Source organism: Paroedura picta, chromosome 1 (genome assembly GCF_049243985.1).
Source record: "Paroedura picta isolate Pp20150507F chromosome 1, Ppicta_v3.0, whole genome shotgun sequence".
NCBI lineage: Eukaryota > Metazoa > Chordata > Lepidosauria > Squamata > Gekkonidae > Paroedura > Paroedura picta.
Window position 1 is genome coordinate 102,637,855 of NC_135369.1, and position 24,147 is coordinate 102,662,001.

Consider the following 24,147-nt stretch of genomic DNA (forward strand, 5'->3'; position numbering starts at 1 on the left):
ATGTTCTGTCATTATATTTGAAATCTTAGCTGCTTCATGAATATTGGATGGTCTTGAGGGATCATGTGTCTGCCATTGATGAACTCGCCATGGCCACAGAACGGCTTAGAGTGCGTCATCCAGAAGAGCCAAAACCAAACCATCCTGTTCTTCACATAATTGAGCCACATGAGGTAAACTGCTCCCCCCCCCTTTTTTTTTTTTTTTTAATCTGAAAGGGATTGTTCAGATTTGGTTTTTAACCTTTGGTCATTTCAGACAAGTTCCTGCAACTAAAAACTCATTAATCTTTACAGGTTATTTGTTGCTTTTGTTTTCTTCGTGGTTGCAGGAGCTAGAATTCCTTTTAGCCGGTTTTTTTCTCTAGTGTGATGTGCTCTGAATCTGCTGACTTTGACAAATGGTGTACTTAAGTTCTGGACAAAAAGAAAAATTTAAGTAGAATAATTATCCACAGAAATGCCTCAGAAATGCTTTCCTAAATCTTGTAATGAAACCTCACCTAAAAGAGTAAAATTGGTTTTCTAGGTAGAACAGAATAGAGTGAAACTTTTGAATGATAAAGCAGTTGCCAAATCACAGCTTCAGAAGAAACTGGGCCAGCTACTGTATCTCACTAATTTAGAAAAGGTAAGGCTGACCTATTGTAGATATGTATTCTAGTAAGAGAGAACTCCCTAGCACTTTCTGGATATAATTTCTTTTTCATCTACCCTCCTGTTTCTTGGATATCTAAAGGAGAGAGTCTGAAGGTAAATGCAGCATGGGAATTAACTAAGAGAGGAAGCTGCTATGAAACAAATCTTGTTAAGAATTGGCAATTCACCTCCCATCCCACTCCTCACTCCATCCTTGAAACCTAGTTTGGATTTAAAGGACAAATGACACACTCACACTTCTGTGACCATGCAGCTGCTGATGCTTATTATAGAAGTTTAGAGCTTTAACTTCCATCTGTAAGAAATATTTTTTTCCAGAATGTACTTGATATCCATATATATGACAGGGCTTATTTATTTATCTTCAGGTAGTTCAAACCCCTTAGTAGTTTAAAAAGTCTTCTGGATCCTTACTGACGTGGGATACATTGACCAACATTGCTATTTTTAGATCTTGATAATTGCTTTTGAGACTTAGCAGTTTTTCAACTCAATTTCTTGAATGGAAGGAGGTGTTGCTCAAATATAAACAGGTGCAAATTGTTTTGGACTTGTGTAGCTTGCAGACACACTTGAACGATATCTTTGATTTGTGATCTTATCTCCTTATCTCCAGCTTGGTGTAGTGGTTAGGAGTGTGGACTTCTATTCTGGTGAACTGGGTTTGATTCCGCACTCCCCCGCATGCAGCCAGCTGGGTGACCTTGGGCTTGCCACAGCACCAATAACGCTGTTCTGACCGAGCAGTGATATCAGGGCTCTCTCAGCCTCACCCACCTCACAGGGTATCTGTTGTGGGGAGAGGAAAAGGAAGCCACTATGAGCCTCCTTCAGGTAGAGAAAAGTGGCATATAAAAACCAACTCTTCATTATTATTATTATTATTATTATTATTATTATTATTATTATTATTATTATTATTATTATTATTATTATTATTATTATTATTATTATTATTTAATTTTTAGACCGCCCTTCTCCCAATAGGTCTCAGGGCGGTTTACAACATAAATAGTTAAAACACAATAAAATCCCCATAAAAACCCCAATTAAAAGTTACATATGACATATAGCGGCGGTGGTCACAATTCTTCTTCTACAGTGCAGAAAGCATCTCCCAAAATTGAAATTCATGAAATAGTGTGAAGGGGTACCTACCTCCCTTTATTATGAGGCCCAGGTTGTAACTGATAAGCACCTTCATGTGCTTCCTGTCAGTGTAAAACCTCTTTACTTCAGCCAGCCTAAAAATAAGTAATAAGATTGCCAGGACCTTCAGAACTTTGTCCTGTGAGTTACATGCACTCTGATGACATTGCATGTGTCATCTGATTCACAAAAGCAAGTACATGTACCTGAATGTTAACGAATTTCTGAATCAGATTTCCATGGAATCCCAATTTTTAAAATTCCACAGGACTAAATTTAGAAAGCAGCTTGCAGGTTTTCACAAGAGTAGTTAAATAGGGAACTGTAGATGGGTATATGTAGACTTGTTTTCCCTTGATTTCCTCTTAAAAACAGCTTTCATACCAATTCTGAAACTTATCTATAAATGCATTCCTCTGGATGTCTGATTATATTCTATATTTTTATTCTCTCCTGGAAGTATAATGCTTTCATTTATCAAGTTATGCAAAGCTGTATTCAATAATGGTTTGGCAAACAAATACAAAACTTTAAAAATGTTTAGCATAAACTCATTTATAAAAAATATTTTAAGGCTTAGCTAACTGTCTTTGTTTAATGGATACATAGTCTCAGGATAAAACAACTGGAGGAGTGAATCCAGAGCCCTGTCCAATTTGTGCACGGCAACTGGGACAACAGGTAAAAAGTTCAAATTCTCTGTATAGAACATTTAGCTAAGTTTCTTTGTTTGCAATTCAAGCTGTGCCCAGTCTTAAAACTGGATTCCTGTAGTCTTAAACATACGAACGTATGGATGTGTGCTTCCTGCAGCTGCTGTGTTGTACCAAGCAAGCATGGGATTTACAACTGGCCTTAAGACGCAGCGTCTTAAGTTATTTCATGTTTTAAAAAATAAGCTTCTAGTTGAAAATGTAGATTTTAGCTGGAGTGGGTAATATCTAGTTTAAGTGACACTGAGGCTGACTATCTTGGCTGGGGTGCAGCTTAACATCTCGCCCTCAGTCTGGTGATGGGGGTGTAATTTCAGCATCGTGCAGGACAAGTCCTCCTTTAATAATTGGAAGCAAGATGACCAACGTAGTGCACATTTACACAACTTGAGTTCCACAAGACAGCTTTGTGTGGCGTAGGAGTTGTTTTTTCAAGCGCAAGTCTGTTACAGACACTCTGGTATGTAAATAGTCATGTGAGCTCAGTCGCGAAAGATTAACATACCATAAAAGAGCCGTGGAATTCCAGTCAGCTTTCAGTACTTCTGATGTGAGACATAGGCTTGGTCATTAAGCCAGCCTCAGTACTCAACCCACATGTTCATTCTGGTCCCTTAATTTAGCAGCCCAGCATGTATCTTTGAGTAGGACATTACCTCATCTGCCCTGTCTTCCAGTCACCTGATCCCTGTTTTAGAAAGCCTATACAAGATATGTTTACAAAGGACTCTTCTCCATAGATTCAGTACCAGCATTCACTACATGTAGACTCTGATTTACACACAAACACACACACACACAAAGCAAGGGACAGTGGATACGGGATAGAAAAAAATAGTCTATTAAAAGCAAGTTCTGAACAGATTGTTTTGGTTGCCCAAGATTGTTTTGGTTGCTTCTCAGAATGGCTTTCTTCAGAGAAAAGCCATAGAAACTTTCAGAAATTTAAGGTTTTTCTCTTATTCCATCAGTAAAATATATATTCTATAGACTGACAATTTCTGTGCTACATATTCAACTACATTTTCTCTGCTAAGCTTTATTGAGTTTTTTATTAGCATAATTACATGAACAGCAAGGTCACATAAACATGTTGTTGCATTCACTTGCTCTTTTCTTCTTTTCCACAGTGGGCAGTACTGACATGTGGACACTGCTTTTGTAATGAATGCATAGCTATTATTATAGAACAGTACAGTGTTGGCACCCGCAGAAGTTCAATAAAGTGTGCCATCTGCAGGCAGACAACATCGCATAAAGAAATATCGTATGTCTTCACTGCAGAGTCTGCGAACCAAGAGGATGATATGCCTGTGAAGGTTAGCTGAAATAAACACAAATACTTAATGTAACTTCCTCATGTTGCTAAAAGGGTGTTTGCATTTCATATGGCAATATTAGAAAGTTATTTAAGGTTTCAGATCTATGTACACTTTCTTAGAAACAGGGTTAGTGGAATCACTAGAATTTCCAAAGAACTTTCATCATATACTTCACCCATGTCATCTCCACGGATATTATACCACTGGAAACATCTGGCCAAACCTAAGCATTTTGGTATCATTGTAGTGCATGTGGGAGACTTAATTTATTAGCATTGTCAGTTTTTAAGTTGAAGCAATTAGAGTTGATAAATTCAGTTACATTCATTTGCCAGTGTTTTCTATGTATGATGTGCATGATAGCTTCATAAATATCAAAGCAATTTCCACTAAAACCACACATTTATGTTAAAAAGTATAATGGAACACAGCTGTTTGCTACTGCTGTTGTACAAGCAAATACTATAAAGAAAAATGGATTAGCTATCCTATGAGTGGTTTTGTTTTTGAGAGTACACTTAACTATGGAAATGATGAATCAGCTAAACTGATTTCCAGTCAACAAAGTTTCCATTTGTTTTTATAGAATTTGTAGCATTAGTCTTTTTAAAATTTCCTAGAACATAATCACCCAACTTCTTATAATTTATTTAACTTCACTTATATCCTTTTTTATCCCCCAAAGTGAATTACATGATTTTCCTCTCCTCCATTTATCACCACAACAACCTGTGAGATCAGTTAGGGTGAGTAACTGACCCAAGGCTATGCAGCAAGCTACTATGGCAGAGTAGAGATTTGAACTGCCATCTCCCAGATTCCAGCCTGATACTGTAGCCACTACACCACACTGGCTTTCTCTGCAGACCATTTGTATCCATTCTTTGTTGTCCACCAAGTGAATGGTATTTCTGCCAGTGGGAGTGGGGGTGATTTCCCCCGCCGCCCTGATTTCCTCTCTTCAATTGTAGACTCACATTTTGCCCAACACTGTTTCTTGGAATCTCTTTAGTCACACAAGGCATCTTTTTAACATGCATGGGCTGCAAAGGAAAGGGGGAGAGGCACAAAAGGTAAATTCTCCCAGCACAGTGCAGGTTGAAGTATGTTTAGATACAACCCCATTCTGTGAATTAATTATTCATACATGGTGGCCATTGATTCTCACCTTTCAAATATAATGCATTCATTGTTCCAAGGAAGACTCAGTAAAGCTGTCCCAAAATTCATCATTCTAGATTTTTTATTGTTGGGTTTCTCATTGTGAAGAGAGGGGACAGATCAAGCTGTGCCACTGCCCATTGTTCATCTGTGCATAGTTATGGGCAAGAGTATACCTGACTGTCCCTCCCACCTGGCGCATGTCTTGTCTCCGAACATCCACAGGAGGATTTAGGCCTGAATCAGAGCTAGCTTGATGTAGTAGTAAAGAGCGGTGGCTTCTAATCTGGCAAGCTGGGTTTGATTCTCCACTCTTTCACATGCAGCCAGCTAGGTGACCTTGGGCTCATCACAGCCATGATACAGCTGTCCTGACTGAGCAGTAATATCCAGGCTCTCTCAGCCTTCCCTATGGCTCTTGGCAGTTTACAGAAAACATTTCAGAACATTGGAATTTGGGACTGTTATTTTTGTCACACACACAGACCCATGCAGCAAGGGGAGGGAAAGAGGAAAAAGAAGCTGTCAACCCTGGATGTAGCTTGCCAACATTGTCCCTGCTAGAGACATTTTCCTGCTGCTGACATCAGGGGTGACAGAGCCGCCCCCCCCCCCCATGCACACTTGGAAAAGAAGAGGTATACTCCTGGATTCCCATGAAGTCTGGCTGTTTCAGTGGCCATTTCATCCCCTTGTGATAGGATAGAGACATAGTTTTCTAAATACTGAATCTAGGGATTCATGTAACCTGTGGCACATATTGCTATATAATTATAGAATATGCTATTAAATTGCAATTTTAATAAAAAATGCCCCAGTTGTGGAGGGGAGGGTATGGCCAGCCAAGCCTTGCAGGATTCCAGGAGCTTGTCAGCTATCTAGCCACTGTTTTATGACGAAGGAAAAAAAGGTTTCAGAGAGGACATAATCAGCATGAAAAGACTAGGGGAAGTTTGATCTTTTCCCTTTTAAAATGTAAAGGGTAAAGGTCATGTCTTACCAGACCATACCAATTAACATCTGTTTTCTGGGCTTACCTCTTCTCTTTACTTCCTCACTCCTGCACCTCCCCAAAATGCTCATGAAATTCTTGGGATAAATTTTAATTTAACTTCCAGAAATCTGGGAGTATTTTGCATCATTTTGGGCATCTCTGAGCTGACCCGAAACAGCTAATTTCTGCTTGCATATATCCAAATGCCGAGCCCTACAAGCATACATGCCCTTGTTCCACATCACAGAGAAGGGAGTGACTGGAAAATATGCTTTCCTAGTGAAAGAGGTATTTAGGGGCATGTAAGAAATCTGAAAGTTGGATCATAAGGAAGGCCAAGTGTCAAAGAATTGAGGCTTTTGAACTCTAGTGCTGGAGAAGACTCTTGCGAGTCCCTTGGACTGCAAGGCGAACAAACCGGTCAGTCTTAGAGGAGATCAGCCCGGACTGCTCCTTAGAAGGCCAGATCCTGAAGATAAAACTCAAATACTTTGGCCACCTCATGAGAAGGAAGGACTCCCTGGAGAAGAGCCTAATGCTGGGAGCGATTGAGGACAAAAGAAGAAGGGGATGACAGAGAATGATGGAGTGGCTGGATGGAGTCACTGAAGCAGTCGGTACAAACTTAAATGGACTCCGGGGAATGGTAAAGGACAGGAAGGCCTGGAGGATCATTGTCCATGGGGCCGCGTTGGGTCGGACACTGCTTCACACCTAACAACAACAAGAAATCTGATTTCATCATTATATTGTATGAAGGAAAAATGTGTAACTCAGGTTAAAGACAAATTGGTAGAACAAAATTTAATATATTTGGGTAAACAAATACAAATACAATAAATATGCATTCTTTTTCAAAGGGTAGTCATTCCACCAAAGTTGAAGCTGTGGTCAGGACTCTGAAGAAAATCCAGTTCAAAGACCCTGGAGCAAAATCCCTTGTTTTCTCAACGGTATTTTCAAACTTCTTAGATTTGAAATGTACTTTACTTTATAAGAGCTGTGTGACTGGATTATTAGCTAGGAATTCTGATTTAAGCTGATATTAGAATGTATTAAAGTATTATATTCTATTGTCTCATGAATACTGAGAGTTATCTAGCTAAGCTACTTTGGTCATCTGTTTCAATAAAGGCAGCATTCTCATCACTGAAATGTCTCTCACATTTTATTTTTTTATAGTGGCAAGATGTGCTGGATATTATTGCGAAAGCTCTATATGATAACAACATGGTATTTGCTCAGATCAACGGAATTAACAAGTTCCAGGTATGTGAGTTAGGTTTCTATAGTAATACAGTAATAGAGAGTAATTGTCATTGGGAACAACAGAATATTGGTGAATGAAGAAAAATCTCCAAAGATACAGTAACCGATTTGTTATCTGAAACTTCATTAACCAACACAACCAAAATAGAATCCAATAGCACATTTAAGACAAACAAAAATTTATTCCGCTGTGAGCTTTCATGTACATGCACTCTTCCTCAGATTAAATTAAAAACTATCATAACAGTGGAGATATAAAGCAAAAGCAAATTGTGGCAAATTAGTAAATTCTGTCATAATATACAAATTAAGCCATATGATTCTTTGCTAAAACAGCCAATCAGTCCTTTTGAGTTCAGCTGCAGTTCACAAAAACATTGGAGAAATAAAACTGTCCATGTTAGTAATTAATGACAGACAGGTTCCCAGTTGTTGCTGGCCCCATGCATCTCCACCCAAGAGTGGAAGCATCCCCGCAAGTGACAAGCTGTGCTGGCAACTATCTTGTCCTGAGACAAGAGTTAAATTCGAAATTACATTACATATTACTAACATCACCTTACAGTCACATTGTCCCAAATAATATACATTAAAAAGAAGAGAGGATTGTAAAGAATGTGGATATAAGAGTTGAATGAGGTTAGCATGCACAGTGAGATTTAAAAAATCTATGTCCTTGTTGAGTCATTGTTTTGAGTGTTGTAATAACTTGCATTTCTGCAATCTCCGTTTCTAGTCTGTTCTTAAAGTTCCTTTGCAGTAAAACATCTACTTTAAGGTCCCTTATTGAATGTCCTGAAAGGTTGAAGTGTTCCCCTACAGGTTTTTCAGTCCTGTGAAAGTAATTTCAGTTACTTTCTTCTTGAAAATAGAAATCTAAGGGGGTTTCTCTCTTTCAGGAAAATCTCTCAGCGTTTAAATATGATCCCAAAATCAACATATTGTTGTTGCCCCTTCATACGGGTTCCAACGGGTTAAACATCATTGAAGCAACTCATGTCCTCTTGGTGGAACCTATACTGAACCCAGCACATGAGCTACAGGCTATTGGCAGAGTGCATCGTATTGGGCAAACAAAGTTAGTACCACAGTTGTCATGCGGCTTGACTTAGCTAGTCAGATTTCTTGTAGTAGTTGGCAATGAGGTTAGTGTCAATGATAAATGCTTTAATTAACTGCTAGTGACTTGAGAGCAGAGACCTGTTGGTAGCGATAGAACTACTTTTCATGTTCTGCACTTTGTGCTGTAGATATATTCAAATAGAGGCATTGAAGAATTTATGATGGGATGTTGACATTTCCCACAGTGGAAAATATAGGAAGTTGATACTTTGTCTTTCTAATTTTTCCATCAAGAAGTTAGAATGTTTTACATATTTTATTTATAGCTTGCCTTTCTTTCCAATGGGCCCCCAAAGTAGCTTACATTGTTGTCCTCCATTTTATCCCCACAACAAACACTGATGTAGGTTAGGCTGAGTGTCTGTGACTGGCACAAAGTCACTCAGCTTCCATGACAGCATTAGGATTCAAGCTTGCATCTCCCATATCCTAGTCTGGCACTATCCACCTTATCACACTGGCCATAGGGAAAAAAAGTCGTGCTAGGAATCAGGCTTCTACTAATGTTGCATGTAGTGCAAATGTTTTTCATTGGCAGCTGTATTTACAATTATAAAGGGAAGTTATTTTGCTTCTTACAGAAAATGTGTGTATTCCTTCCACAAAGAGGGGAAGGGAAAGATAGTGGCTTTTGCTACACTAGTATTTTGTAGACACAACTTTGTTTCCCTTGTAAAGTGTTGCAGTAGCAATTGGCTTAGGATAGCCATTAATTTTTTAGATTGAAATATTTTTAAAATGTACTCAGCTAAGCAGTTCTTAGAACCGTCATGGTCTATGGACTTGACTGAACAAGGGGTAAAAAGGGTTAAGCATAACAAACTAGTGCTAATTTGTTTCTTAATGTTTTCCATTTCAGACCCACAATTGTTCACAGATTCTTAATAAAAGCAACAATAGAAGAGAGAATGCAGACAATGTTGAAAACTGTAGAGAGAAGGTAAATAAAATGCAATTTCTCTGTCTTGGGCAATATTATATGTATTGGAATGTCTATAATTTGAAATGTACAAATATAGCTACCTAGGACAGATAGCCCACCCACCTTTAGAAGCCACACACCACATTTGCTGATCATTTGCAAAGGCCTTTATGACTCAACTTTAAGTTGATACTGCATTTGCAGATCTATCACGTGATTTGGTTACAAACATACCAGGTATAACATTTAAAACATTGACACTATTTGTCATTAGTTTGATTTATTTTTGATGTGGGACACATCTGGCGCGGCCCTAGGGATGGAAATGGGTACAAACGTGACATCTGTAGCCCTGCCCCAGGGAGCGTGCCAGAAGTGGCTGGGGTGCTGTGACAGGTTACTGTCTGAGGCAGTGTGAGCCACTGTGGGAGGAGGCTGGGCCAGTGCTGCCCCACCTGAGGCCAGGGGACATCGAGAGGCAGCACAGAGGGGAGGGAGTTGGGAGTCTGGCTGGTGGGGAGGCCTCTGGGGGCTGGGGTGGAGGCTGTGCAGTCCCTGGGGATGGGGTGGCAGCCCTCCAGGCCTCCGAGGGCTGGCACACAGGCTGCAATGCCAGCACAGGCCCAGGCACTGCCCTCCAGGCCAGAGGAAGCTAGGGGCCTCCTGTAAAAAGAGGTAAGGAAGGAGGAGGGGAAGACTCTTTGTGTGCATGTTTGTTTGTGTTTGTGTGTATATGTCTGTGGAGGGAGGGACAAAGGAGTAGGTCAGGGAAGGAGAAAGAGGAGAGGGGGAAGTGGGAAGGGACAGAGTTTACATGTATTTGTGAGAGGGGGGGGAATGGGAGGGGGGACAGATTGAGGAGCTCCAGAGGAGATATGTGTGCCACATATCTCTGAGAGCCTGGCTGTTACTACTTTTATTCTAAAACTCAAACTGGTCATCAGGACCGGAATGAAGAGTTGGTTCACATAGCACATTTTTGTATCTTCAAATTAAACAGACAAAAAGTATATAAAATTTGGATATCTGTCTGACCATTTGTCTGATTTGTTATCAGCAAAGGCATGGCAAAGCACGCAAAAGTCTATCCAAGTTGTGGCAAGATTCCTGTGCTTCCAGTGAAAAGCTAGCTGGCAAAGTGTTCCCTGTGCAAAAATACCAACTGGTTGTCTTTCCCCCCCTTGAAAGTCTGGGGTTAAATAAGGACATAGAAATCCTGTTCTTCCCTGCAGCAGTTTATGATGGTGACGTGACATGTTACCATTCAGAACTCACAAGCCTCTTTAGGCTCAAGCCTGACTTTCTGGTTTGACTGACATGTGACAAATGTGGCAATTCTTACCCTACCTTAATTTCCCCTTATTTTAAAGGAATAGATTGTCTAACTTCATAATGCTCAGACTACACTGTGCTTTTGATCAGCTTTTTCACATATATAATTCAAGGGTGACTTAAGCCAATTTATAATTGTGTGAATTAGGACTTAATTTTTAAAGACAACTAACTAAAGCAAAACTTAGCTTTCAGACTACCATCCAAGTAGTAAGTTTAAATGTTTATCCATTTTCGAAGATTTTTCTTAAGACACTACTAATACTTTTTACATTCCAGTACTCATCTTGGAGACTTTAGTTTCTAACAATAATTGTTGAAGCAAAAGGCACTTATGTAGAGTGTATTTGTGACGGAATGGATATGAACTGTATGTCTCACTTTGTGTTGTGGTGTTCCTCTTCCCCACACCAATCCCTCCCCCCCCCAAGCCATTCCAGTTCTTCCATGAAGCAATCAGAGGCCTCTGTGTTAACAGTAGCTGATTTGGCAGACCTTTTTTCAGAAGAAACTGAAGAACTAGAATAAAGTGATGTGCTTTGGACTCAATGAGGTCAGAAGGGATGGACCATAACCTGCTTATTTCTAAGCAACACAATGACATTAATTAACTATTCTGAAGTCCCTGTAGATGTCACCCAACACCCATCCTTAATAGGACTTTATGATTGGTAAGTATTTTTAACAGCTTCCACCAGGTTCTGTGGTTATTGATTTCTTTAGTACAGTGACAGGGGATAGAAAAGCAAATGCACTTTACACAAATATTGTATAAATGATGGCTTTGTATTTCCAAAGAATATGAATGCCCACAATTCAGCTATAGTTGTGCATAAGAAGTTATTTGTACACAGGAAAGTGCACCACTATCTAGACAAGGAAGTGCATTTCATTGCAAGCAATGGGAGTGTGAATAGAATAAATACTCCCATGCCTAGCCACATATGTATGCTGCCCACCCTGATGTCTTTGTTTTCAGTGATGTGTGCTGTAGTTCCTAATCCAACAAGTGATGTATGTGCAGGTCTCCTTTGGATTGGGAAGGTCAGCTACACTTTGACACTTTGCATGGTAGAGAAGGGTATGAAAATCATGGAACAGTTAGTTTGCCTCCATTTTATCTGTAGGATTAATCATTTAAAAGTTCCTGAGCAAACAAGTACCTTTTCTGAAAGGGCTCCTAGTGGTGCTGCCATTTTTACCATGCAAATAATTGTTGTTTCAGTTAACACTAAACTACTACTTTTTAGAAACCACTTTGACATATGTAATATTTTTAGTTATTGGTAATAGCGATTTATGTTGTATATTGATTTTGGTTGTCCACGTTTGAAGTTATGCTGTTTTAATGTCTGTTCTCTTGATGATAAATTATGCCTTTTGTATGATCTTCTTGAAAGCTGAAAATATCTGTGAGAGATTTTTAAAGTTTCTTTGTTAAAATTTGGATTTTTGTGTCCTATTAAAATCTAGAAATCTTCCTGCTTGCGTTTTGTTCTGTCTATAAACTATGATAAGTCTTGCATGGGGTTTGAAAGGCAGGCATCTTTTCTTTGGAGGGGACAGATTTGGGGGTTGCTATTTTAACTATTGTAACTTTCTTAAATCACGAGTAGAGATGGGATATAAACATTTCAATAAATATTATTGAACACCAGAATGCTAAGAATAATTTTGCATGATACATTTTTTCATACAGCACTTAACCTCAATCTGATAAATGGAAGAATTCTCTCTATATAAAACAAAGTTTATTTTTCTAAAGTGTATTGTATTATGATAGTAGTCACGGTGAGTCAACCTGTGGTCCTCCAGATGTCCATGGACTACAATTCCCATGAGCCCCTGCCAGCATTTGCTGACAGGGGCTCATGGGAATTGTAGTCCATGAACATCTGGAGGACTACAGGTTGACTACCTCTGATGGTAGTGATGAACCCTCTGACAGTGAGTTTGTTTGATAGAATGGAATGGTGCATTGCTCGGATAACAAAACAGTTTTCCATCTGTGAAGAATGAAAAGTTATAGATTTGGCTGTGATTAAACCTCATATTGGGAAAAATATGACAAAATGAGTAAAAGAAGGATCTTGAGCTGGCGCTGGGTAGAGAAAAAGATACTGAAAGTTCAGTGAATGACAGTTAGAAAAGCATAGTCTAAACTTTGTAAATAAAGAAGAACTTGAGATTAATGGGAGGGACTTACAGAAAAATGGCAACCTGAACAGGAGCACTTTTAAAAGCTCCAGACTTGTATTGCTGTAGGCACATCTCTATAGGCACAAAAAGAGAATCCTCCCATATGGGGGAGAGCAAACTGTTAGGTGAATCCACTGGAGGCGACTGATTTACTCACTTGGGTTCCAATAACACCAAAATCAGTGCCACATAAGGAGGCACATCTGATGACAAAGATTGACCCTTCCATTACCATCTCCCCCCTTCTTCCTTTTTATACATTTGTAATATTTTGACTCAAAAATCCATTTTGAAACTATAATTTTTGGGGGAAGATCTGGTTTTCTATTTCTCAAGCAGCATTTTACTTCACCATTAAGAGAAATACTGCAAATTTGTGGAATACAAAGTGCGGGGAACTAATTGAGATTTTTGACAGTGATGACCTGAAGCAGAGTACCAAAGCTCAAGATTTATGACAGCACAGAGATTTATTAATGAACTGTGCTCAACTTTTAAGAAAACATTAACCTAAAACAGAGCAGAAACGCTTGAAGCAGGTGAAATAATCTGTATTCTTTCTGGCTATATCTCATTTATAGTAGATGTCTATATCTTTTCAGTGGATTATTTTTTCTATGGACAAACAATTGGCTGATTTTTCACCCTCTCTTTTGCTTGCCGAGGGGTTTTTATTCCTCTGATGTGATGCAGCAAGGAATGAGCCGCTTGGCAGACTCAGCAAATAGACAGCTGTTATTATTGACTGGATTACCATTTCTGACCATTTCCAATGTATAAAAATATCAAGAAGAATATGGACTTTGGACTATTTTTTCTTTCTTTCTGATGAAATATAGAGGAATCAGCATATTGGAAAACAGAAATACACCTGCTGGACAAGTCCTCCCACTTTTTTATTACTGGCCTCCTTTGGGCAGTATAATTCACTAATAGATATTCAAGAATCAATAAATATATTTTATTTGGTTGGATTCTCCTTTTAATTTTTTTCAGGGGGTTTTCTTTTCATTTATATATTCATTACTCACTAATACTTTTTATCTTTTTGTTTTCTGTTCTCAATTTGATACTCTATAATGATTTTAATATATATGATTTGCTATGGAACCCTGCCCCTTTCTTGTCTCCCTTGTTATATAAACCCAAAATAATCTGAAGGTCAATAGGGGAAGCCAGGATGAGAAACCTAGGGGGAGATGACTTTGTGTATATCACTCCAGGATTTTTATATTTAGCTAGCATTGGTCAGAATTCTCATGACAGTCTCCTGTTAGAGAGGCTTTTTTCCTCATTCTCTTTTGATGTCATCACCATGGTGCTAAATCCATTACATTTCTCGCCCTGAATTGAACAAAATGGATTTCTGACTCTCTGTAGTTTACCATTAGAAATTGGGACTTCTGCTGAAAGTGCAATTAAATAGCATAGAGTGATTTTTGTGAATTCTAAGGAAAACTTGTAGAGACAAAAAAATGAGTCAAATAGCACCTTTAAGACTAACAAAGGTGCTATTTGACTCAATTTTTGTTGTGCTACTTCAGATCAACACGGCTACTCACTTGAATCTATGTAGACACAAGTAACTGTAAACACTGGGAAAGTACCTCTTAATATTGAATGAATCTTTATTGGGGTGGGAGTGGGAGGCAATTTATCTAAAGTTTGTCCAAATTGATTTTTACAACAAAAGACCCCCTTCTACCAGATGGCCTTAATTGTGTTCAGCCCTATATGATTTTGTGGGGTGAGAAGCAGTGATTGCTGGATTTTTTTGTTTATCTTATTTCCAACTGAGTTAAATCAAGCAGCTGCTCAGATGCCTTGAGAACAAGATTGCACAGGGTTGAATTCCACACCTGAAGGGCAATGCACCACATCCCATGACAGTTTACACGTACAATCATGCTATACAGGAGTACTTGTTCATGAACTCTAACCAGAAATTGAGGCCCCCAGAAAGGGCTGCTGGTTACTAAGAAAGCTAGAAGTCCCATGATACTGATGCAACCTCCAATTTTGATGGACAAGATGACAAGTCTCATGACTTACGAGAAGAGCACAGACCAGCATATTATTTTGAGATACTGGCAAGATGTTGTGGAAAAGAGACATTTGGTCCTCTGGGTGACAAATTAAACATTATTTATTTATTTATTTTATTTCTATGCCGTCTTCCCTGAAGGCTCAGGGCGGTTTACACGAAACAACAAAATAGTACAGGTAACATCATTCAAGTAACAGTAAGGTGGTAACAACAATGATAACAACATTTACATAATAACAATAACAACAATAACATTAAAGGAAGGTGAAACTGCAACTGCAAGTGCCTTCGCTCAACTCGTACTGAGACCCAGGGGTTGGGTGGATTTGTTTACAGTCATGGTAGATTCTCTAACCTGGTGTTTGGAGGCTGTGGCAGATTGGCTCAAGCAGAGTCAGCTGAAGTTAACTCCCGCTAAGACAGGTCCTCTGACTGGGTCAATATCCTTCAGATGGGCTGCTACAATCCCAATTCTTAGAAAGATTACAACTAACAACTTCAGCAACGATCAAGAGGTTGAGTGTGACTCTAGATGCCTCATTATCTATGGAGGTTCAGGCCACAAACATCATTCACTTGGCTATGTATCATTTCCAACAGGCACGACAATTGGCACCCTATCTGTTGACATCTGACCTAGCCACCATGATCCACACAAGGATGATCCATAAGCAATCATCTCTAGGCTAAATTACAGCAACTTGCTGTTTGCAGGGCTACTGCTGAAGATGCTGTAGAAGCTTCAACTAGTCCAGAATGCTGTTCTGAGGGTCCTCACTGGGTCCCAATGGAGAGCCTGTACACAATCCATGCTCTTCCAGCTGCACTGGCTCCAGATTGGAGACTGGATCAGAATCAAGGTTTTGGTTCTTACCTTTGAAGTCCTAAACGGCCTAGGAGCATCATATCTGCAGGACCACCTTTTGCACTGTGTCCCTCAGGACTCCAGTGAGTAAAATTTGCTCAGGTTTCTCAGCCCCAAGGAGATCAAACTGGCTTCAGCCAGGGCTTTTGCAGCCCTGGCCCCAGGCTGGTAGAACATTCTACCAAATGAACCCTGTGGGACCTTCGACAGTTCCACAGGGCTTGCAAAACAGCTGTTCTGGCAGCTGATGGCTGAGGCCTGAATGTTAGAAACAGCTGGCCTCTCTGTCAGACTATCAAACTAAAATCCTCTATTGGAAGTTGTCTTGTATGACTCCCCATCATGTGCTGTATTAGAGACAAAACATAGGCAATTTTAATATTTAATATTTAATCCTGTATTTTATTGTTTTGATGCTTAATGCTGAATTTCTAACTTTAACTTTAATTTAAATTTTATTCTACATTTTTGTAATTTGTATGCATTTTGTGTTATTATAATCCGCCCTGAGTTTCTGAAGGTAGTGCAGAATATAAATTCCAGAATAAAGTAAAACTCCTGGTCTGGATAGGCTTGTCTTCTAGTTCCAAGCTCTAAGGTGCTCTCCTTTGCTTTCCTCTCATGCCACTTCCCAAGAGTTCTAGGATTAAGAAGCTCACAAGCTTATGGGTGTCCTCCCTCTTCAACTTTCCTGGATCCTTGAATAAGGAGCTGTGAAACAGCTTGCTTGCTAGGAAACTGAGCTTAAACTAGAAGGGGTGACGGGTGACCATTAATTCTTTGATATGTTGATTTAATATTTTAAAATGTTTTAAATTCAGGTGTATTTACAGTCCCTAGTGGTTTATGGTTTATCCCCACCTAATGTCTCATCTACTGGTGGAACTGATTTAAAATTTTATTTTATTTGCTCATGCTTCAGCACTGCTGACAGTCCCATACACAACTGGGTGATAAGAACCTGCAGGGACAGAGGCCTTCAGCTTAAGGAGACCAAATTAACATATGGCTGTGAACATATGGCCTTAGTGATGTCAGATTCTTATACTGAGAATTTTGCAATTGAAATACGTAAAAAATGCCAAAATACTATTATATTTTAATTACCTGAGGCTCATTAAGAACTACTTGGAATAGAAAAAAGATATAAAATAGATAAACATTAAGAATGTCTTTATACTATCTCTTCAAATGGGAGACATAGCTAGAGTGTATGAGAGGCATATTTCACATTAAAATAAAGAATAGTTTTACATGTGATTCTCCCAGCATCCATATCCCTACATGTAACATCTTCCTAAGTCTGGCATACTTGGAAAAGTTACACATTGGGGCAAAATACTGTTTAAAATGTAACTTGAACAACTCTTTAAACTTGAATGTGTTTCATCAAATGTTGGGAGCCAGGGAAATAAATAAAGCCCAATGCAGACATGACATTTCCTGGTTTCTTTAAGAAAGTGTAGAAGCCTATGTGTTCCTGACTAATTCCATTTGCCTTTCTGCATTAACCACAGCTGAGTTAGAAAAGCCACCCTAAAGCTCTGGTTTGAAAATATCCATGATTCATTCTACATTCTAAGGGTATAATGCTGAAAAGGGAAGGTCAAAGGGAATACAGATGATTATGGGTGTACTGCCCTACCCAGATGCACCCGATAGCAGTTCTAATAGATCCACCCAAATCGCAAGCTGATATCAACATCACAGTCCAGTCAGGGTCTTAGCACTAACTGATCAAAACAGAGTCCAAGAGAGTAGTCGAATAGCAAGCCCAGGGACAGCATGAACCAGGGAAGAATAATCCAAAGCCAAAACAAAGTCCAAATACCAGAGCCATAGTCCAAGAAGCAATAAGCAGGAGTCAGGGAAACCAGAGATCAGTTGGGCAGAGCTTCCCTGAGGCAAGGGCGGGGCAGGGGCCAGAATCAAAGCGACAGGAAGGCTTGATGCATAAGTTGCACCCATGCCGAAAGGCTGCTTAAGTGCAGCCTTGTTACTGGGATATCCAGCTGCACCTGGAGGCTCAATCTCTATCTGTCGAAGGGACCTCACCTGGGCCCCATCTGACTTGACTGCGCACCCTGAGTTTGAGTACTCCTGCAGCGAGCTGTCAAGTCGCCTTCTGGCATCTCCAGTGTCCTGGTGAATGGGCTGGGCTGGGGCATTGCTGCTGGCGTGAAAGGCAAGGTGTGTGCCTGGCTGGGATCTGGCTGTGCATCCCTGTCAGGGCTTTGATCACCCTGATCGTCCCTCAGAGCCTTGCCACTCCGCCCCGCCTCTGGCGCAGGAGCAGCCGTGGTCTCTGACTGTGTGGGCATGACAATAGGTGTATTAAGCATAGGAAAAAATATGGGAAGATCTACAGAGCCAAAGTGCTTCCTGTGTCATTCTGTCATGTGAATTTTCTGTTTTGGTATGAAGTTCTGAGACTTCAGAGTTTCAGCTACTAATCAAAATACTGCATACAAAAGAGGGCTGGCTGAATGGAATAATCCAAACTAGACAAATTCAACCAATTGACTGGTACACAAATGTAATCTTTTTGGTTATAATTCTTCCAATTTATTTTGTAGATACTGCCTTCATATCTATGATGTACAAGCATAAACCGAAAGGGGTTCCGGATAAACACAATTGTTTTTCTTTTTCAATAGCCCGTTTTCAAAGTTGTTTTTCTCAGTGGTGGTTTTTATCACATAAATAGTTCCTCAGGCTCAGTGGCCATAGAGCAGTAAAGAAACCTCCATGAAACACTGAGCCTGAGGGACTATTTATATGATAAAAACACCACTGAGACAAACAACTTTGAAAACGGGCTATTGAAAAAGAAAACAAATTGTGTTTGCACATGAAAGATATGAAGGCAATATCTACAAAATAAATTGGAAGAATTATAACCAAAAGGATTACATTTGTGTACCAGCCAATTGGTCAAATTTTTCTAGTTTGGACTAATGCAAAATAAACAGGGTCATTGTTTGGTTTTGTTTTTGTTTTTTTACTCTTATACATGCACACCCTTACACACATTGATTCCATCCTGACCCCTAAAACTGGAATACGTATAAGTGACACTAGTTCAAGGGGCTGTTGTGAGAACAAAATGGACCGTGGATCTGTTTGCTACCAAAAAAAAAAAAAAAAGACCTCCCTATAAGAACTTGTCAAAACATAGTTTGAAGGACTCATGCTTTTTTTGGTTACAATTAGTACTAGTTTGACATTAAGCTAGAAATTAGCTGCTGCTCACTGGTTTGGCAGGGGTTACTAGAGCCTAAAGCTTGTGCTCTGATGGAATGTAAACATGAATATCCGATTTTATTGGGGTGCTGTAGGATTTTAAAAGATTTCTTTAACAGAATCCAGCATGAACTTTCAAAATTATATATTTGTAAAACTCTAGTAGGTAAAGCAAATAATATCTAAATACAGAAACTAGATGTTTTTCTTTATTAGGAAAAACACTGTGTACGTTTGATTCTGGTTTGTCCAAACTGTGAAGTGCTGGTTCAGTTGTGTTGAGAGTTTCTACCGTTTCAGGCAGTCTGAAGACTTGGCCTGCAAAGCATCTGTCTCTGTACACCCAGCTTTTTTATTCCTTTTTTGGTTGCCTGGAAGATAAAAGTTGTTTACGGGAATGGTCTTGTGCTATAAACGTCAGCTAAAGAAATCCCACGCTACGGAGAAAAGGAAACCAAGGAAATTGCTTCTCTCCCATCCCCCCGCCCCCCATTTGCTCAGTCTGATTTTATGTGTGTGTGTGTGTCTGTTCTGGTCAGTGACATATGGGGAAATGAGTCACAATCTATAAATTGGTTCCAATGAAAAGCACAGTTTAGAACTAACCTTGTGGAAAGCCAAAACAAAAAACACATTTTATAAAAGTTCTTAACAAAGCCACACCATTCTGGGAATTTGTCCTACTTTCTGAAGCAGACACAGTTTCAGTAGCGTGGATGGTGCCAGCTGGCCACTCACAGTGGTACAGTTGGATTGAAAACGTTACCGCTTATTGCTTCTACAATATTTTACCTGTACAAAGTTCTACTCAACACATATCTTGTTCTCATAGCACTCATGTGAGAGAGGCAACTTGTTTGAATGAGAGTTATCCAAGGGAATCAAAATGAAACTGAAAGGAAATAATTTGCTTTAATTCAAACTAGCTGACCAAGCTTTATTGAAATCAATGTATTTATGTTTGCACACATGTGTGTGTATTCCTGTATCCTCAGGAGATGTGTATCTGGCAGCCAGAAAATCTTAGTGAGAATGTATCATCCTTTCTAACTAGTGATAAGAATAAAATAAAGAAGGCAAGATCCTGTGGACATGGGAGATAGCCAGTGGTTGTTATGCCTAGGCTCTTATCACTGAGTTCACTTGTAGAACAATGTTATGAAATTAAAATATTTAAGGGCAAGATTTGTTTGAATTTCTTAGACTTCTTTAATTAAGATACAATTTGGCTCTTCAGTCCAGCTGGAACCATGGTTCCTGGGAATGGCTCCTCTGTTATCAACTGTGTAACCTAGAGACTGTGAATGTAATGTCTGGAAGTTGCTGTTCTTTGCTAGGTTAACAGAGGGATTGCTCCTCCTGACAAAGAAAGGAAGTTTGCTTAGATTTAAAAACAAACAATTTTTTTATTCTTCCTTTTCTTGGTTGACTTAGAAATAGAGACTGCTGCTAGAGAGAACTGCTCATGTGTCTTCCAGTTTCCAGGATAAGATGATGAAGGTTTTGCAAGCAATTGTTAGCAAATCCAAATCTCTGTTTAGCTAGACTTAAATTGATACTTCAGCCAAAATTGTATTAGTTTGCAGTTAAGGATTTTTAACTGAATTGCCTTTTTGTGTGGGAATTCCGTCCCACCCATCATACTCGCCGCATCGTGTAGTATTTTTTAAAGTTATCTACAAAATGTGTGTCCTGACTTTCTGCCCTTACCAGGGCTACCAAAGCAGCTAACAATTTAAAACATGCATGATACAATCACATTATAAAACTATTAAAATCAACCCACCCAACTCACATCATTAAAACAATGTTTAAAAAGAGAGTTAAAATACATACAAAACATAAAAACAGCAATTAAAACTGGTTAGGAAGGAGGTACCATGTCTTCACATGATTGAAGAAAGCAGCAGAAAAGGACAGATGCATCTCTCTGGGGAGGGAGTTCCACAGCTTTGGTGCCACGACTCTTCCATGTTGCCACCCGCCTAATCTCAGAAGGCAAGGGCACCTGAAGCAGGGTCTCTGAAGATGAACATTATGGTTGGGCAGGCTAATATGGGTATATTGGTCCCAAACTTCACAGGACTTTGGAAGTCAAGACCTGGACCTTGAACTGTGCCCAGACACAAATTGAGAACCAGGGTAGGTGGGTAGAGACTGGAGTGATATGGTCCTTGTGACATTCCAGTTAACATGCAGCATCCTATACCAACAGGAGTTTCCAAGCACTTCAACAGGAGTTTCCAAGGGCAGCCCCATGTAAAGTATTGCAATAATCTAATTAGATGTAACCAGAGCATGTATGCTGCTGCTTTATATCATCTGAAATAAGTTAAAGTTAACTTAAGAATGAGAAAAGATCTTGTGTGCTTTAACAGCTGGTCATTTTTATGCTTCTTAGCATCACTTGTAGCCTGTATAAACTTCCACTAAATTATTCTTGGATTGTTTACCATTGGCTAGTTTAATTGATTATCAAGTTCTGGTATTTTTAAACATACACCACCCCAATAGAATTGTTGACACTGAATCTTTAGTCCATGCCATATCACAAAACACTGTTCCATCACAATTATGTCAGAAACAAAGCAGCACCTGGGTCTTTCCTGTTTTTCCCAGGAACTTGGAAACTCTCAGGGCTGGCTAGGTGAGGAAAGGCAGTAGATATTTATCCTTTTTAGTCTGGGTGCTTCACCCTTAACCCCACAAGTGGCAGAATGGGACCCAGTAATCTTCAGGCACAGGATAGGAAGTAGGTGACTGTCACATGACAGGAGCACAGAGTTATGTTTTGATTTCACCTCTTAAAGGTAAAGGTAAAGGTATCCCCTGTGCAAGCACCGAGTCATGTCTGACCCTTGGGGTGACGCCCTCCAGCGTTTTCATGGCAGACTCAATACGGGGTGGTTTGCCAGTGCCTTCCCCAGTCATTACCGTTTACCCCCCCCAGCAAGCTGGGTACTCATTTTACCGACCTTGGAAGGATGGAAGGCTGAGTCAACCTTGAGCCGGCTGCTGGGATTGAACTCCCAGCCTCATGGGCAAAGCTTTTAGACGGCTGCCTTACCACTCTGCGCCACAAGAGGCTCTTTTACCAGCCATAATTGTGGACAGCAGACCAAGAGAGTTGGGATCAGGATGCACAAACCAAGAGGAGGTATATTGCAGAAAGGAGAGAAAGAAAATAAGGGGAAAGGACAGAAGATAAATGGTTTGCATGGAGAGAAGTGCCCTTGGTTCACTCGAGCCCGCCGCTATTTTGGCACTGAAACAATGCACAGCAGAGAAAACGCCTATGACTGAAATGCTTTTAAAGACAATGGCAGAATGTAGACTTAGACAGCTCTTCAATCCAATATGCATTTTGGCATCTAGAAAGATGCCTTCAAGAGGTGAGTATGCAGCATCCCACCTTGTGGCATTTTAAAAATCACCTCATTAGGCCTTAAAATGGTGATGGTATTCACTGGTCAGACCTGTGGATGGCTAGTCAAGTCTAGTTTGGTGTTCAGTGAATATGCAAAGAGGCAGGGGGCATGACAAACTTGCTTTCTGCATTCACACACTTCAAAGAAAAATGGCTGGGAAATGGATCCCCATTGTGGGGAAGGCTGGCTACAAATGAAGTTAACTGCAACACTATCTCCAGCACCATCAATAGTAAAATCACCAATTGAGGCATATTCTAGTAAAGTACAACAGAAGAGACCGGAGACCGACATGTCTTCAGTATAAAGATCTGATATCTAAATCTGGCAAGTTTAAAGAATTGCAAATGTTAGAAAAGGAAGGAGTTGAAATTCAATGGTTAGAGTATAAATAATTACTATCTAGATTCAACGCAGAGTTTCATCAACCCTTAAATTTAGGGATTTCAGTACCAGAATTTGAAAATCTGGTGATTCAAGACAAACCTCACCTGCAAGGTCAAATATATCAATTGGTATTGGAATATGAGGCAGAAATGGAACTGGTTAAGCCGTGTATGATTAAATGGATGCAAAATATTGAAACAAATGTGACAATAGAACAATGAGAATATGTATGACTGAGAATTCCTAAGCTCACTAATAGCCAAATCTTGAAAGAAAATTGGTATAAAATGTTCTATAGATGGTATGTGACACCAAAAGTAATTGCTAAAATTGCCAAAAGTTATGATGATATGTATTGGAAATGTGCAGATAAAGTGGGTTCCTTCTTCCATATGTGGTGGAAATGTGAAAAACTTTACAAATTGTGGTCTGAAGTTCATACCATTATGCAGAAAATGTGGGGTTTAAGCTTTCCTTTAAAACCTGAATCTATGTTATAAGTATACCACTGCAGTGCCTTCCATATCAAACCAGAAGTTTATTTTTCTATGTTAAGATGGCAGCAAAGCTAGTTTTGGCCAGAAAATGGAAAACGCAAGAACTACCTTCAATAGAGAATTGGTTAAGTAAAGTGGCAGACGTTGCCAAGATGGATAAACTGACATGGATAGTCAAGGGAAAAACAGAAGAGGTATTCCAAGAACAATGGAATACCTAAATTACCTAAGAAGGTAATTACCTGAATTACCTAACAAGATAATTTAAAAGGGGATATTTTTATGGCGGGGATTAATAGAAAAAAATATACATACAGTACAAACCTTTTTATCTTTATTAACTCTATGTTAAACTGTACTACCTTTATCTTTATCTGTTTGAAAAAAATAAACATATATACACAAAAAAAGAAAGAAAGAAAAAGAAAAATGGCTGGGAAATGGATCCCCATTGTGGGGAAGCCTGGCAATAAATGAAGTTAACAGCAACACCACCACCACTGCAACTGTTCAGTGAACAGCATCTCAGCAGAGCACCTGGTACCTGATTAGTTGCCATTCCACAGGGCCTGCAAGATGGAGCTTCTCTGCCAGGTCTTTGGGTGAGGCCAGGGCTTGAGATCAGCTGGGCCCCTCCATGAGATCAGGTCCCCACATTTGTCTATTAGACCATCCTTGTCTGTTGATCTTGCTCTCAAATCCTCCAGTCTCTCTCCAGGTGAAAGCCTGACCTGTCAAATTCATTAGTTCAAGATTCCAAAAAAAGTTAAAGTACAATTCCAATATTGTGATAGACAATTAGTTTAGTGGGTCTGGGCATGTCTATATTCTGTCAGGT

The 24,147-nt window shown here is 39.5% G+C and overlaps 2 protein-coding genes across 4 annotated transcripts in view; both read left to right on the plus strand.

The window, feature by feature from the left end:
* Nucleotides 1–12,123, plus strand: part of SHPRH (SNF2 histone linker PHD RING helicase) — a 60,878-nt gene extending 48,755 nt beyond the window's left edge. For 2 of the 3 annotated variants that reach the window (XM_077350629.1, XM_077350648.1), the window contains 9 exons: nt 30–173; nt 529–630; nt 2,418–2,489; nt 3,652–3,840; nt 6,859–6,951; nt 7,181–7,267; nt 8,167–8,345; nt 9,249–9,329; nt 11,075–12,123. In XM_077350629.1, coding sequence (XP_077206744.1) covers nt 30–173; nt 529–630; nt 2,418–2,489; nt 3,652–3,840; nt 6,859–6,951; nt 7,181–7,267; nt 8,167–8,345; nt 9,249–9,329; nt 11,075–11,171 — 1,044 coding nt within the window. In that variant the 3' untranslated portion in view covers nt 11,172–12,123. The remainder of the gene's footprint in view (nt 1–29; nt 174–528; nt 631–2,417; nt 2,490–3,651; nt 3,841–6,858; nt 6,952–7,180; nt 7,268–8,166; nt 8,346–9,248; nt 9,330–11,074) is intronic. The other variant, XM_077350638.1, reaches the window with a different exon arrangement.
* Nucleotides 11,177–24,147, plus strand: part of LOC143843897 (pancreatic secretory granule membrane major glycoprotein GP2-like) — a 37,469-nt gene continuing 24,498 nt past the window's right edge. The window contains exon 1 of the mRNA XM_077350670.1: nt 11,177–11,314. Coding sequence (XP_077206785.1) covers nt 11,308–11,314 — 7 coding nt within the window. The 5' untranslated portion in view covers nt 11,177–11,307. The remainder of the gene's footprint in view (nt 11,315–24,147) is intronic.